General features: G+C 42.9%; 1 protein-coding gene across 1 annotated transcript in view; it reads left to right on the top strand.

The window, feature by feature from the left end:
* FAT1 (FAT atypical cadherin 1) overlaps positions 1-15,635 on the top strand; it is a 112,940-nt gene that overhangs the window by 66,463 nt on the left and 30,842 nt on the right. Inside the window, exons 4-9 of the mRNA XM_080928453.1 lie at positions 2,299-2,360; positions 4,394-4,723; positions 4,993-5,203; positions 7,426-7,565; positions 11,924-12,199; positions 12,372-12,582. Of these exons, the coding sequence (XP_080784579.1) occupies positions 2,299-2,360; positions 4,394-4,723; positions 4,993-5,203; positions 7,426-7,565; positions 11,924-12,199; positions 12,372-12,582 (1,230 nt within the window). The remainder of the gene's footprint in view (positions 1-2,298; positions 2,361-4,393; positions 4,724-4,992; positions 5,204-7,425; positions 7,566-11,923; positions 12,200-12,371; positions 12,583-15,635) is intronic.

Below are 15,635 nucleotides of genomic sequence, written 5' to 3'. Positions count from 1 at the left end.
AACAGGAACCCTGGAGGTTGTTCAAGTAATTCTAAACTGAAACCTCTAAAGGAGCTGGTCAAGTAACTTGGTTCCCAATTGAATTGGTCGTACAGATGGTTAAACCCTTTGTTAGCACTTGGATGTAAGTGAAGTGTTAATGGGAAATTTCCTGGGTGCCCTTAGAGAATGCCTGAGTGCCAGACAGAAGTTCTTGTGAGTGTGCCAAGCCATTTTCCATGCCATCTCACCAGTGGTGACTATATTGTGAGAGCATTTAGGACAGTTGGGTGGAACAGATAAATGAGATTTCCTGTCTTTTCCAACAGCTTTAAACCCTCAGTTGTTTGGGAGTGGGGGGTGGCTAAAGAACCTTTCCTGGGACAGAGGTCTGTGCCATTGAAAGGGAAGCTCTGTGTCACACTGCACAGTGCTGTTACAACAGTGTCGGGTTGTTAACAGGCCAGAAGTATCTTCCTTGAGCTCCGGTCGTCTGTCGGTAGAGTTTGGGAAGAAGCCCAGTGTCCAGCGGTAACTTAATCTTCAGGCTTGTTGAAAGGCCAGTTGGAAGGTAGTGCCTAGAGGTTATCTGAGTAGTTATTTAGGAACAAGAAGCATTGCATTAATAAAAACATACATCTGGTATTTACAGTTTTAGAGAAACATTTTATAATCTTTAACTTCTGAGAAAGTAGGAGTATGGGAGGAAATTAATTATGAGGACAAATGGTTTTCTTTTTAAAATGAGTGTTCCTTAGTTCCTTGAGAATTTTCTACGGTGTGTTTTGATAACTTGAATTTTCCTCCCCTCCGCCCTTCCAACTTCACGTCCTCATTTTAAAAAATGTCCTACCAAGTCCAAGTTCCACTGCCCATAGACTTACAGTGCATGGGACCAACCTCTGGAGATTTATTACTCATACGATGATACTCGTAAAGAAAACTCACTTGGCTTCTCCAGGAAGCCGTTCAGTCGGTCGCTCCATGGTAAGCGGTCGGCCAGAGTTTCATCCTGGAACATCACCTGGCTTGGTCCTGCTCAGACAGCCACAGCTGGAGCATCACCTGGCTTGGTCCTGCTCAGACAACCACAGCTGGAGCATCACCTGGCTTGGTCCTGTTCAGACAACCACAGCTGGAGCATCACCTGGCTTGGTCCTGCTCAGACAGCCACAGCTGGAGCATCACCTGGCTTGGTCCTGCTCAGACAACCACAGCTGGAGCATCACCTGGCTTGGTCCTGCTCAGACAGCCACAGCTGGAGCATCACCTGGCTTGGTCCTGCTCAGACAACCACAGCTGGAGCATCACCTGGCTTGGTCCTGCTCAGACAACCACAGCTGCAAAGCTCATTGTTGAATTACTGAACGATTTTCCGGGCAATAGTGGGAAGGGGAAGGATTGACCGGCACCCATCTGGCTGAGTGAACTTCACCGGAATGAAATCAGGTCTAGCTGGTTCTTACACCACCCCAGTGCGCCGGATGCAGCTGATGCTAACTGCGCTGAATGCTTTAGTGCCGTGTTTCTCAACCTCAGGGTTGCCACCCCCCTGGGCAGTCAAACGACCCTTTCACAGACATCTCTGAAGACTGTCAGAAAACACAGAAAATTACATTGTGATTGTTAACAGCAGTGAAGTTATGAAGTAGCAACAAAAATAATTTTATGATTGGGGGTCGCCACAGCATGAGGAACATTTAGTGGTTGGTTAGTGGAATTCACTTCAGTGAAGCATCCAGATACGTTTTAACAATCTTGGCAACCTCCTGGCTTATGGCATATATAGACGATTTAAGAGACGTTAAAATTAAAGTTCTAGAGAGAGGTTAACATTTTGTTTTAGTTTGATAATAGAATCTAAGAAATGAGGAATACATGGCGGGCATCATTTTCTTATTCTCTTATTGTAAATTAACTGTTGTTGAAGCAACATTACCTAAAATATTTTATCCTTTTTATTTTTAATTATAATTCTTCACTTGGAGATAGATGATTGGAAGGTAGTAAGTTATAGGTTTCTAATGGTACCTTTTCAGTCTAGTTAAAGAACTGTATTCACCACTTATCTCTGGAGCAGGTATTAGATACAGGTAAGGATTAAATTCTGGATAACTTCATTTTACTTTTAAGTTTTTATTCTGACAAAATGTCTTATGACTAGAAAACGTGGTACGTTTGAGTTTGTCCCTTTTCAGAATCGTTCTGTTCTTTGCCTGGTGTTTCCAAGAATCATTAGGGCAAGAATGTGTACAGCATTCCCGCGGGTTCTAGGTAAAATAATCAGCGGATGATCAATAAATGTCCACCCTTTTCCAGGTCTCATCACAACCACATCGAGGAAGCTGGACCGAGAACAGCAAGATGAGCACATTCTAGAAGTAAGGCTTCCTTTATTTCTAACCACCTTTAAAGCATTCAAACCCTAAACAGCCCGAGCACACCCTCAGAGCGGCTTTTATTTCATTATGAATACTCCCCCCAGCCCACCTCAATCCACGCTCAGAGGAAAGGAGCTCAGTCCTGAGCCTCCTTCTGAATGTTTTACTGCATCACACGCACCCCTTACACAGATTTACAAATACTTTTGTAACCAAAGCCATTGGAATTTTATTTGCAGAAGTGTTAGCTTTCTCCGTATGCTTCTTCCGCCCATGCCTTTCAGATGTATTTCTAAATTAAGCCTAACTGTTTAAACCATGTGTTCTTTATTTCCAGGTGGTTTTACACTTAAGTCGTTACATTACTCATGTAGTGGGCACTTGAATTTGTTTGTAACCTAAAGACATTTTCTTAAAAAAAAAAATCAAAAGTCAAAGAAGGTGGGAGCTGAACATTTCCTCTTCTAAAAAATTTTGGTTAATTTAAGATGTTTCTGCACTAACTCATTTACCATCTTTTGGTTGGGAGCCAGTAGTTTGCAGAATGAGGGTGGGAAGGTGGCTTGAAGGAGACAGGTAGCATGTGACATGGGGATGAAGAGGTCGAGTGTAACGTGAAGAAGTGTAACGTGAAGAAGTGTAACGTGAAGAGGGCACAACCGGAAGCCAGTGCTTCTGTGAACACTTCTCATCGGTGCTAATGTTCACTAGCAGAGCCAGACATAGGGTCGGGTGCTTTTGTCATTTGTGAGCCAACTGTGTGACACTTCCAAACTTTTAACAGTGTGGTTTGTAGAAAAAGTTCTAAACGATGACTTGCAGTTTCTTTTAGAAAAAGAACTAATTCCTGCTGTCTATTCAGTTTCATCTTTGGTCAAGATAGCCTAAGTTATTAGTAAAATATTTCTTTTTAAGCCTGCATGTGCATGCATGCACACACCAGTATGTTACCAGTTGGCTTCAGAGCAAGCACATCTTCCTGATAGTAATTCTGATAGTTTTCATTTATAGATTGTGTGGCTCCCTTGAATTCATTTTTCTTATTACAGAGCAGGGCTTTGAATCTTTATTCAGTTACTACAGAAATTGACCCATGGAAGGTATGGATGCCAGAGAAAGAAAGCGTGGGGAGGTGCCAAGTTCTCAGGGACTGCACACTCACTCGGGGTTCATCCCCTCTCTCGGGTTGTAACATACGGTTTCACAGCCAGTTCAGTACTTACTGAAGAGCCCCGTTTCACAGGAGTGTGGAGCAGCTATACACATAGGCGTTTGTCTGTCATTCTTCACTGTTTCTGAAGAGCAACTGCCCTGGAGAGGAATGTACATTGTTTCAAATGTTGGAAAGGCTGTTTGTTGACCTGAACTTAGTGAAACCCTGATGCATATAGTGTTTGGTTAGGTTTGTAATCCACTCTCCTCCTGTCCGGGTCACCTGACATGTGACAGGCAGGACGTGCTCAGAGGAGCTAACATTAAAACAGTGATTTTGTTTTATCCTGGAGAGCTCAGGAAGATAAACCTTGCACATCAGTGTACAAAAGCAGCTGTTATTTTTTTCTAAATCCTCTTGACAAGTCCCTTAAGGATAGACTCACACTTTTATTACAACCACCAAGTTTCCAAGAATGACGCTGACCACAAAGACACCTGAGCACAGGAAGCAAGTTACTTGACATTGCCTTTTCTTCTTTCTGAAAACCTTATGCGATAACAATGGGCTTAAGTGTTCATCTTCTTATGCACTGAAAATGGGAGGAGGAAACTATCAATGTCGTGGTTAGTGTTTAAACCTGTAGTATTTAAATGTGTAATAAATAGTGTATACTTTAAATAATGCCTTGGCATACTTCACAGGGAAAAAACACCTTAAACATGGCGGTCTTCTAATATGGTATGTGGAGACTTTGTGTTTGAATGCGCAAAGAGAATTTTCTAAGAGTACTTAATATTCAGCATCTCTTTTCTTGACCTAAAATCACTTCAGTTTTTGGTACTCTAACACACTGATAACTCTTACCTTGACAACCCAGGTTACTGTGACAGACAACGGTGTACCCCCCAGATCCACCATTGCCAGAGTCATTGTGAAAATCCTGGACGAGAACGACAACAGGCCTCAGTTCCTTCAGAAGTTTTATAAAATCAGGCTCCCGGAGCGAGAGAAAGCGGATGGAGACAGAAGCGCCAAGCGCGAGCCCCTGTACCGCGTCATAGCCGCTGACAAGGACGAAGGGCCCAATGCGGAGCTCTCCTACAGCATCGAGGAAGGGAATGAGCAGGGAAGGTTTTCCATCGAACCCAAAACGGGAGTGGTCTCATCCAAGAAGTCCTCTGCGGCAGGAGAATATGACATTCTCTCCGTGAGTCGGATTTTTTTCTTGCCTCTCTGCAAACCTCGTCGTGACATTCCTTCTTTCTCTGTTAAGAAAGTGGCTTCCATGTTGTAACCTGACAGACAGCCGGACGTTTGGGAATGGTGGGTTAAAACAAGTCTGTCCATGAAGCACGGCCAGCAGTAAGCACACGGGGCTCAGAGTATCTGACACTCACTCAGTAGGCAGTCTTGGCTTCAGTTAGCCAATGCAATGTGTCATTTGCTGTTTTCATCTCCTCTGTTCATATTTTATAGATTAAGGTGATTGACAACGGGCGCCCCCAAAAGTCGTCGACCACCAGACTCCATATTGAGTGGATCTCCAAACCCAAGCCGTCCTTGGAGCCGATTTCCTTTGAAGAATCAGTTTTCTCATTTACCGTAATGGAAAGTGATCCGGTGGCTCACATGATCGGTGTGATCTCAGTTGAGCCTCCTGGCCTGCCTCTGTGGTTTGACATCATCGGTACGCAGTGCTCCTAGCTATTGTCATCATAGTGTGCGTTACTGGTAACCCGATGTGGGTTTTTCATATTTTTTCACCTGTTAGAATGTAAATTTTGGGAAAGATCTATAGGTAAAGAGTTTCCTTAGACTGCAGTGGTTTGACATCAGCAAAAGATCTCACAACATATCTTAAAATACGTATTCCTGGGTGCGGAGAAACAGTTCAGCGGAGGAGAGCACTGTTCACTCTTCCAGAGGACCAGAACCCACACGACAGCTTACAATCTATAACACCAGTTCCAGGGAATTTGATGCTCCCTTCTGGCCTCCATGGTCACTGCATGCCTGTGGGATGGGTGTCTGCAGATTAACACGCAATGGAAAAAAAATTCAAAAGGATAAACCTTAAATAGCCATCAAGTCAATGAACACCTTTACAAAATTCATTTTTGGACATACACAGGTAGTTTAAGGAACTTAAATGTTTTGGACTACTTTCTCTCTCTCTCTCTCTCTCTCTCTCTCTCTCTCTCTCTCTCCCCCTCACACACACACAAACACATACAGACATGCTATTTCTTGTGACTATATGAATTTTATACTGTTGACTATAGCTTCTGAGTGTTATTTCCCTCACGTTGCAGGAAGCTTAACCCTCCTCTAAAATACACATGCCTCAGTCAGCATTTCTTTATTTAACGGATTCACACTCTCCCAATTTACTTTTTAAAAGACTGTAATACAACTCTGAGCTCACGTGATCACCTGCCCTTAGTGCCCATTTAGACAAGCGAGTTCTCTGCTACTACTCCACACACTTACTTGATTTTGCTTTTCAATCTTGAGACAGGATTTTGCTAAGTTGCTTAGGGTGGCTTCAAACTTGTCTGCACTTTTGCCTCAGCCTCCTGAGTGAGCTGGGACCATAAGCATGGGCTATAGAGACCGGCCTTAGATTTTTTTTCCCCTCCACAATATTTTAATCACAAGGAATACTTAATGAATCAAACGCATGTTGGCCATCAGCATCTAGAGTTAGGATGTAACCACTTCCTTCAGCCTCTTAAGCTGTGTTGCCTCCCAGTAAGTGAAATGGTTATCCCTGAAGCCGCCATTACTGTTGTTCCTAACCGGGTGGTGCCCAGTGCCATAGCTAACCATAACCATGTTTACCTCCCTTTTCTCACATTTCCAGATTAACCATCTTCCGTTGTGCCGTATCAGACTTTGTTTTCCTTCCTTACTGTTGGGAACCGGTTTGATTGACTGTTCTTCTTCTGTGCTTGCTTTCCACGCTTGCTTGCTTCCTTTGGCTGTGCCAGGAGACGCCCTTGCTAGAGAAGCGTTTTACATCTTTCAGGTGACTTGTGACCTGAACTGTGCAGCAGAAGGTATCTGCTGAGATCACATAATTTGCCACGTGATTATGAGATCAAGAGTCAAAGCATGGATTTTTTGTTCCCAGAGACTTTTCCCTCGCCCACCATGGTTCTTTTCATATTGATAGTGAACGCATGGCTACCCATCCCAGTCACAAACATGTCAGTTTATTTTTTAACTTGTCCCTGCATCGATAGCTTCTGGTTTGATTGATTGATTGATGATGGCGATGATGTAATGTGTGTGATTTAGCCCATCAGATTTCAATGTGACATTAATCCTTTTCTTTCCACTTATTTTCCTAATGTGTCATAAGATCCGTGGGTTGGAAGAGAGTTCTGCTTAGAATGTAACTGGGGTATAAAGGGATGGTATGAGTAGGACAGGAACATGGCCTTTGGAAGTAGTTTAAAAGACTTTGTAGATAGGTCCGACTCAATAACTATAACTGTCCTTTTCAGAATTAGCATTGTTTTTCGTAGTCATTCCTAGTGTAGTGTATTGGAAACAGTATCATTGTTTCTCAATCATGTAAACTACACAGGTTTTTACAACAATGCACAGATTTTGGTAATGGCCAAAAAGTCAAGTGATTGACAGGTTGTGCCAACAGGGCTCCGCTCGTGGAGCTGCTGTCTTAGTTCCTGGCCTCCCTCCCATTAAGGTCTAGCTTTTCTCTAAAATGCTCAGAAGAGCTGGCCAGTCTTCCTTTCCCCATGTTTTGAAATCATAGTTCTTTGGAGTCACTTTGATTATTCTATTAAAAGTCTTTTTCTGCCCATTAAGCATCAGAAAGTCATAAAACACACGGTAGATCTTTGTTGTGTGATCGTGACTTCTGTTTGTCCTAATTTCAACTAGGTGGCAACTATGACAGTCACTTTGATGTGGACAAGGGCACAGGAACTATCATTGTTGCCAAGCCCCTTGATGCAGAACAGAAATCCAACTATAACCTCACAGTGGAGGCGACAGATGGAACCACCACTATCCTCACCCAGGTAAGTGAATGCCTGTGACATGTCTGTCAGACCAAGAAAGCGCCCTCACAGCAGGAGGCATACACAGCACAAGCGGTTGTGTGCTGATGTTTATGCCATGAGTGCGTATTTAGGGACAGATAATTTATTAATGCAAATCCCGATTGGGATTTTTGCCTTACGCTTAGCAGTCTCATAAAAGCTTCCATGGGAAACTTAAATTCAGACTACACCCATTTTCCCTTCAAAGCCTTACTGACTTTACACTCATGTGTAAGCTGCGTGGGTGGATGTACATGGGATGCATTGTGTACATCATTTTCTTGAAGCTCTAATAAGTTGCTGGCAGGACCCCTCCTCCCCTTCTTTTTCTCCCTCCTATTTGATCCTCTAACCCCAAGGTCATGGAAGCTGCAGCAACAATTCCCTGTAAATGTTCATTTCTTTCTATCGGAGAATCAATACCTGGCTAGATTTCTGGTTTTCAAACTTAAAGGTTAAAACCCTGTAAGTTAATCGAATTCTCTGTTTCAAATGAATTCTCTTTGATTCTTAGTACTAGCTGTCCAGAATATTCCTGGATGACTAGTAATTGTGGAGTTTAGGAGGAAGTCTTCATTCATTCATTCATTCATTCATCCATCCATTCACTCATTCACAAGTGCTTATTGAACAGTTGTGTCTTAAGTCACGTGTTTCCTCGGAAGCAGTAAGTGGTAGCAGACCCAAGTCCTGTTCTCGTGGTCCTGAGATTAGGATGACAGATATTAAAGGCTTCTGTGTCACGTAAATATCCCCAAGAAAGCCAAAGCCGAGAGGCTGAGATGCTTCTGAATGCTAGTTTTCCAGTTTTCGGTTACGCTCTCTGAAATCTTTAATGAGACAGGTCATCTCCTCCAACAGCTAGTTACATTAATGTTTAAAAATTACGGTCTGGAATGTATGCTCAGTTAATAAATGACTAGGTAACTTAAGTGGTGTGGCGTGTGCTTAAGGGTGGTTTCTGAGTTGCCCTGTGGGTGATTCGGTGCCATTTTGCTGTTGCTCTTTTGGTTCTTGCTCTTCTTGCTGAGGTGACAAGTAGCGGAAATCAGTTTTCTCTTTGTGAAAATAAGCCCCTGATGTTAAACTATAGAGAATGAAAGTGAGAATTAAAATATCAAAAATTGCAGTAAACCTTAACAGTCATTCTCCGAGAGATTTACGTGGTCACTGTGTACAGTGTGATTCACATAGCTAACTGGAAATGTGCTCAGGGGAATTTGGGAGAGTCTGGAGAGGGCCCTCCACAACAGCCTTCCTCATTGCTTACAACCATGTCTCCACATGGTGATATTGCCTCATTAGGATATAATTAGTAATGTACCCCTCCCTTTACCCAAAACTGCACTTAGATTTAGTGTGGTCGGGTGCCTAGTATGAAACTTTGACATTTGTTACTAAAATTCCTCTGAAACAAAGGAGATTAATTAGTCCCCATTTCTTTTAAATTCCAGGGTAGTGTTTATAGTCCTTACTCTGAAGCTTGTTCAGAGAGTCCTGACAGCATCCCTAGGGATCACTAGCATGGAGAGGTTGTGAGAAAATAAGAGAACTGTGACAGAGCCCAGGCTGACCTGGGGTGGCGGGGACAAAGGGAACAGGCAGTAATTAGGTTTAGGTTTCTGTCTGGGACTGTGGACAGGGAGATAGAGATCAGGAATCTGGTAGGGTGTGTGCTGAGAAGAGACTCTCAGGCACCTGACCTGTGCTGATAAGGCCTGAAGCGCTGGGCAGATGCAGGTGTGTTGGTGAAAATCAAGAACTCAGGGAGTAGCTTTGCGATATCAGATCAGTAGCACAGGTGCTGGGTGTAAGAGGGTTCGATGATACTTTCTGTCAGACCCAGGGTACCCTTGATGAGGAGAGCAGGAAGGAGGCATGGTGGGTACCACTGTTCTGGGCACATGGCTTCATCCTCCTAAGTTCTGTGCACTCAGGATGCTCCCCAGCTTGAGGTTGGACCCCTTTTCTTTCTCTCCTCTGCCTCTCCAGATAGCTTAGGAATCCACCTGCTGTTTTTGTAAGACTGGGTGGGGGTTGGGGGGCAGCAGCTTTACTCTTAAGCTTTCTTTCCCTTTCTCTGGAACATCCTGATCATTACTTTCTGAGCAGGCAGTCTGGTCTGAGGCTTGCCTCTACCCCTTCCTCCTGTGCAGGGACAAAGATCAGACTCCCTCTGATTGCCACATCGGAAAAGTGAGGGTACTGATAGCCATCGGCCCAGTTCTTAGAAGGGTCAAGGGGGATGGGCACAGAGGGCTAGTTCTTCATGCTCTATTGCATGTCCCTAGGACATGCCCAGAGGACACAGACATACAGCATCACTGTGCAGGCTCCTGACCCCACACCTCTACAACTGCACTTCCCTGTGTCTGTCTCTGGTCCTTGAAGCCCTCCTGGGGCTACCTGCAACAAAAATGGTCCACTGGACTTAGATGAGGGGGCGAAGCTGTTTCCTCTGGTGAAGATCTATGACGTGGACAGGACAGCTAACTCTATCCTTTGATCTGCATGTTTCGGTTCCACCATGTTCATCCTGATCCTTTGTTCTTTCCGGTCCAAGTCTTTCCAGTCTCTAAAAGATAGGTCTGCATCCTCAACTTTGACCTTCCTGGCTGACCATCCTCTTCCCAGAACTCCTTGCTTTGGAAGGTCCCAGCCAGCCTCAGGACTCTACAAGTGCTTCTCTTATGGTGTGCTAGCAGATTTTCAGCTCTGTAGAAATAGGATACTGCCCAGGGAGATTGAAAGTGTAAAGAGGAAGGTTACTATTATACCCTTGCTTTTTACCCTGAGACCTGTGGGAGAGAGCTGAGCCAGTGCTCAGTAGGCAAATGCCTCACAAATTACACGTCTAAATTGGTTGCTAGTTCCTTTCAGCCTTTTGTTTAGTGACGGTTACGCTCTCTGAAATCTTTAATGAGACAGGTCATCTCCTCCAACAACTAGTTACATTAATGTTTAAAAATTACGGTCTGGAATGTATGCTCAGTTAATAAATGCATACATTAAACCCATAGGAGCAACATGAAACTCATCTCCGCCTAGTTACCGCACCTTGGTAAACTAAGTTTGAAATTTGTAAACAGACCTTGATTGGATTTATAAAAGAACTTCCTTTCATAGCTGTGCCTCCTGGGTCCTCTTTAATCTTTAAAGTGAGTCATCAGTGGTTTCAAATGGACATGTACTGTTCACATACAATCTCTCTCTCTCTCTCTCTCTCTCTCTCTCTCTCTCTCTCTCTCTCTCTCTTTCTCTCTGTCTGTCTTTCTCTGTCTCTGTCTCTGTCTCTGTCTCTCTCTCTCTCTCTCTCTCTCTCTCTCTCTCTCTCTCTCTCGTGGTTTGGTGAGTGAATTTAGTATTCACATAGAATGAATGTGAAAATGCACCCATGCACATCGTGTTCTTTGGGGACACTGGCACGGTGCCTTCTTGTGGGTGGAGTGGTGAGGTCTGTAGTTACCTGGCATTGCTAAAACATTGGCCCTTTGTTCATCTTAAGTGAACAAATCCCTGTGTTCAGTAGAAGCCAGTGGAGCTAAACTGTCAACCATATTAATGCTGATTTTCACTATGCCTTATCCACCTACGTCAGTTCATTCCCAAAACTAATAATCTGTCAAGGTAAATATGTTTTGTTTCCAGTTATGACTTAAGTTTTTTTGAGATCTGTTTTTTTGCTCTAAAGCTGTCATTATGTCACCATATCTGACAGGAGTTAGTTGTTCTTGTCAGTCTCCTTAATTGCTATTAGAAAGAAGCCTTCACTACCTATCTATATAGGTTTTGAAGTCCCAGAAATATCATTTAAAACCACACATCCTTACCTTAGCAGCAGTGGGGTGTGTAACCCCCAGCCCATACATGCCAGAAAGTACCCAGATGCTGAATTGCATCTTCAGCCATTTCTAGTTGTTTCTTTGTATTAAAAACTTGGAAACTCAGAGATTGGAATGAGAACTTTAGATAGTGTTACCACCCCTCTCACTGTGTGAATCTCATGTAGGAAATGTGCATGCTGTAATCCCTGCAGACTGAACTCCAATACCCTTCCGTGAGTCCTCTCCAAAGGTCTCATGGGAAATTAGCCTGCATTTCACAAACAGTTTTTAACTGCAGTCGGAATCCTGCCTCCATGATCATTGTTAACTGTTAAGTAAATCATATACCAGAGATAACCTGCAGACGCTCTCTTTCATCCTAAACTTTTGTTGCCTTTATTTCTCCTGTTCATATTTAGTTTGGCTCAATAGCATCTTTTTATTGCGTATGTGTTGTATGAAAACATAATCATGAATGTGTCCTCACGTGAGAGCCTTCCTCACTCGTTCCAGGTTCTCATCAGAGTAATAGATACCAACGACCACCGCCCTCAGTTCTCCACATCCAAATACGAAGTTACTGTTCCTGAAGACACAGAGCCAGAGACAGAGATCCTGCAAATCAGTGCGGTAGATAGGGATGAGAAAAACAAATTGATCTACAGTCTACAGAGCAGCATAGATCCAGTGAGCCTCAAGAAATTCCGCCTTGACCCTGCAACCGGCACTCTTTACACATCCGAGAAGCTTGACCACGAAGCCATTCACCAGCATGTTCTCACAGTCATGGTACGGCGCCTTTTATCCCGATGTCTCTCCTTTTGACTGGCAGGTTTCCTGGGATGGAAAGGGATAGTGGTTTTATTTATTTGTTTATTTATTATTTCATTGTCTTTTTTTTTTAATCCACAAGAAAGATGAACCACAGTATACTAAACAACATGTTAATTTTCCCCTCCAGGTCCGGGATCAGGATGTCCCTGTAAAACGCAACTTTGCCAGGATCATTGTTAATGTCAGTGACATGAATGACCACGCTCCGTGGTTCACCAGTCCGTCCTATGAAGGGCGGGTTTATGAATCAGCAGCTGTGGGCTCGGTGGTTCTGCAGGTTACAGCTCTGGACAAGGACAAAGGGAGAAATGCGGAAGTGCTCTACTCGATTGAGTCAGGTAGTTCTGGAGCAATGGAGTCTGTGTTTGTGCTTAAGAAGTGTATCTTGCATTCAAAAAATTACTTCTAGGTGTTGAGGCATATTTCCACATGACACTGCAGAAATGGATTAAATCTTTTTAAACTACTGTTTAATGTATAAGGCTAAAGGGATTTGAGGGGGAAAAAACCTGCCAAGGAGCAAAGATAAAGTCCTAATAAGCTTGAATGTCAAGAATTCTGGGGATTACCAGAATTTACATAAATTAAGACTGATAAATTCTACAGGGGTGGGGGAAATTTCTTTTTCTAATTCAGTATTTTTCAGAGTCATTTTAGGCTCTTACACTAGTCAAGGAAATTCTGGCTTAGTAATTTAAAGTTTTAATGAGAATATTTTCTTTGGCTCAGAGTAAGAAATGCCAAGATTAAGTGCTATATCTCCTTGAGTTGGGTCAATTCTCAGAGAAAAAGGGTACCCTGCTTCCTGTGCCTTGCAAGCTAGCCCCACCTTCCATCCCGTGAACCTTTAACAATAGAGTATCCTGCATAGAATTCAGCTGTAGAAACAGGCAAAGGAGTGGTTGCTTCTGAGAAGGGACCTGTCACATTGGCTAAAGGCAGCACAGAAGGAAGGTAAACTGAGGCTGGCCCAAGGAGTTTCACAGTAAAATCGGGAAAGAGCCCCACATTGAGGATCATCAGAGCCATCACAGTAACATGACCGGTTCTGTTCTCTGCGGCTCTTGACTCACCCATAGAATAAAAGGCAGCTCCATTCATGGGCAGTGCTGTGCAAGAAGTCTTCATGCTGTGTTCAGGAGGCAGGGCTTTCCACTGGCCTCTGGTGCACGGTTGAGAATGGTTCTCCTGTGGAGCACATGCTCGCACAGTTAGGAATTTCTTTGCACTGGGCCTTTCCTGACCCTGTTGAGTCTAGAGAAGGCTTCAGTTTCCTACCGTCCTCAGTCATTGTTAGTAGAACCAATTTCATGCTTTATTTTGTGAAATGGTTTTAGAATATTCTAATCTACTTTTTTTCTTTGAGCACAGAGCTCTACTTACTTATATGTGGTCTCTCCTAGGCTGTGCATGTTGTTATTATTGCAGGTTATAGATCTCAGATTCTAAATCAGATCATACAGGGAGCAATTTTGACAAAAATACTTGCCGGTTTGCTTTCTGTGCTGATTAAACTTATTTCTTAATGTGTTAAATTCATTTGTTTCCCTTAAGAGAACCAGATTGACTTTGTTATCTACAAATAAAATTTTATATACCACCTCTGATTAGCGTGTTCAAATGCACTGTTGAGAGGTTAGTGCCTTGGATAGAAAGAAATTTTTTTTCCCACTGCTTGAGAAATTCAGCAGTTAGAAAAACAGTGCATTCCATTCGTGCATGCCTGAGCATTTCAGTGAAGAGACTTTGTCATAAGCAGACTGACTGGGTTTATGTAGGCGAAAATGTTCAACTTTCTGTTAGCTTTCACATAATTTTCAACAACTGGGTGGTTAAAATATGATTGTTGGTGTCTTAGTGAAGGCATGCACATTCTTTGGGCGTTTGTAATGACTGATGGGATTAGTAATTTGGTATTCTGAGAATGGAACTCTGTCTCTCCCCAAAGAATAGAGCAAGCACCAATGGCCTGTTCCCATGTGGAATAAGGCTCTAAGACACAGCTTTCATAATGTAATATGCTAAAAATACTTTTATAGGAAGCCACTACTGTGAGTGATGAAGTGTGTGTGTGTGTGTGTGTGTACCCATTGAAATATGGTGAACTATAAGATGTTCATTTATATGTGTGCATACACACATTGGAATAGAGTGAACTGTAAAGTGTGTGTGTGTGTGTGTGTGTGTGTGTGTGTGTGTGTGTGTACATATACCTGTCGGAACACTATACTGCCTTCCGTTTAAACATTTATTCATAATTAGCTGTTTCTAGCTTGTATCTGATTGCACTTAATGAAGTTCAAGAAACTGGTTATTAAATTTACCTGCAATACTGCATGTTTATTAGGAGAAATTTATTGAGCAATAGGTTTAGTCTAGTTTGAAGTCTTCAGAGAAAGTAATTGAATGAAAAGGTATTTTCAGTAGTAACTGAATTATGCACCAGAGACGCCTAAGTGCTGAGCTCTGGGTGGTGTCAGCTTGTCTGAGAAGTAGATTAGGGCATTACTTTTTCTACTGTTGCTAGCCCTGGAGATCTATAACTTGGTGAATCTATGGATTAAAATTGGCTTTGTTCCTCAGGTTTACAGTGTAATTCACCATTGAAACTTGGGAGAGGTTTCCACACTGTCAGCAAGTTCTAACTGAACACAGGCCGTACGTCAAGCGAAGGAAGAGATAGGTTCCCCTACATGTCTCTTTTGTGCTATGTAGTAACTAGTCACAGCTTTAGGCCAACATTGACTTGTTAGTCCAGATCATTTCCCTGTTGAATTGCAGACAATAATGTAAAGTTAGACCATTTCAGCAAGCATCCATGTGTCAACCCCACCCTAGTACAACGATCACCCGATACCTTATTTCCATCCACAGGGAGCAAACCTGTTATTTCAGGACTTGGAAAAACACACCTGTTACTAGCTCACTACCAGCAGTCGGCAGCCTGCATTGCCTTCTGTACCTTTGAAGTTTTGTGCCCGATATGTATCTGTGTCAGATCCAAACACCAACCCACTAACTATTGGTTTATGTTAAGGTGATACATGATTGGACAGTGGAGAGGTAGGCGGGGAAAGGTCTAGGAGCAAAGGGGAGGCAGGAAATGGAGATTGAAGGAGAGAAATTCTGGGAGGAACGAAGATGGAGGCAGATGTGTATGTTTCTCTCCATGCATCTCTTCGTAAATAAGGTCGTAATGAATTTTATAAGGGAGAAAATTGTACAAGGTCATTTGACTTACCTAGTTTAGCAAATTATATTACACCTATGGGTCAGAGTAGTTTGGTGTGTTCTTTGATGTGACTATTTAATTGAGTTCAAAAGGTGTAGTGGTGGAATGCATAAAGCCCTCCACAGAGTTGGGATGTGTGTCTAAGGCTTGGCAACAACA

Source organism: Micromys minutus (genome assembly GCF_963924665.1).
Source record: "Micromys minutus genome assembly, chromosome: 14".
Lineage (NCBI taxonomy): Eukaryota > Metazoa > Chordata > Mammalia > Rodentia > Muridae > Micromys > Micromys minutus.
The sequence above is the reverse complement of the archived record's forward strand: the minus strand, read 5'-3'. Positions and strand labels throughout refer to the sequence as shown.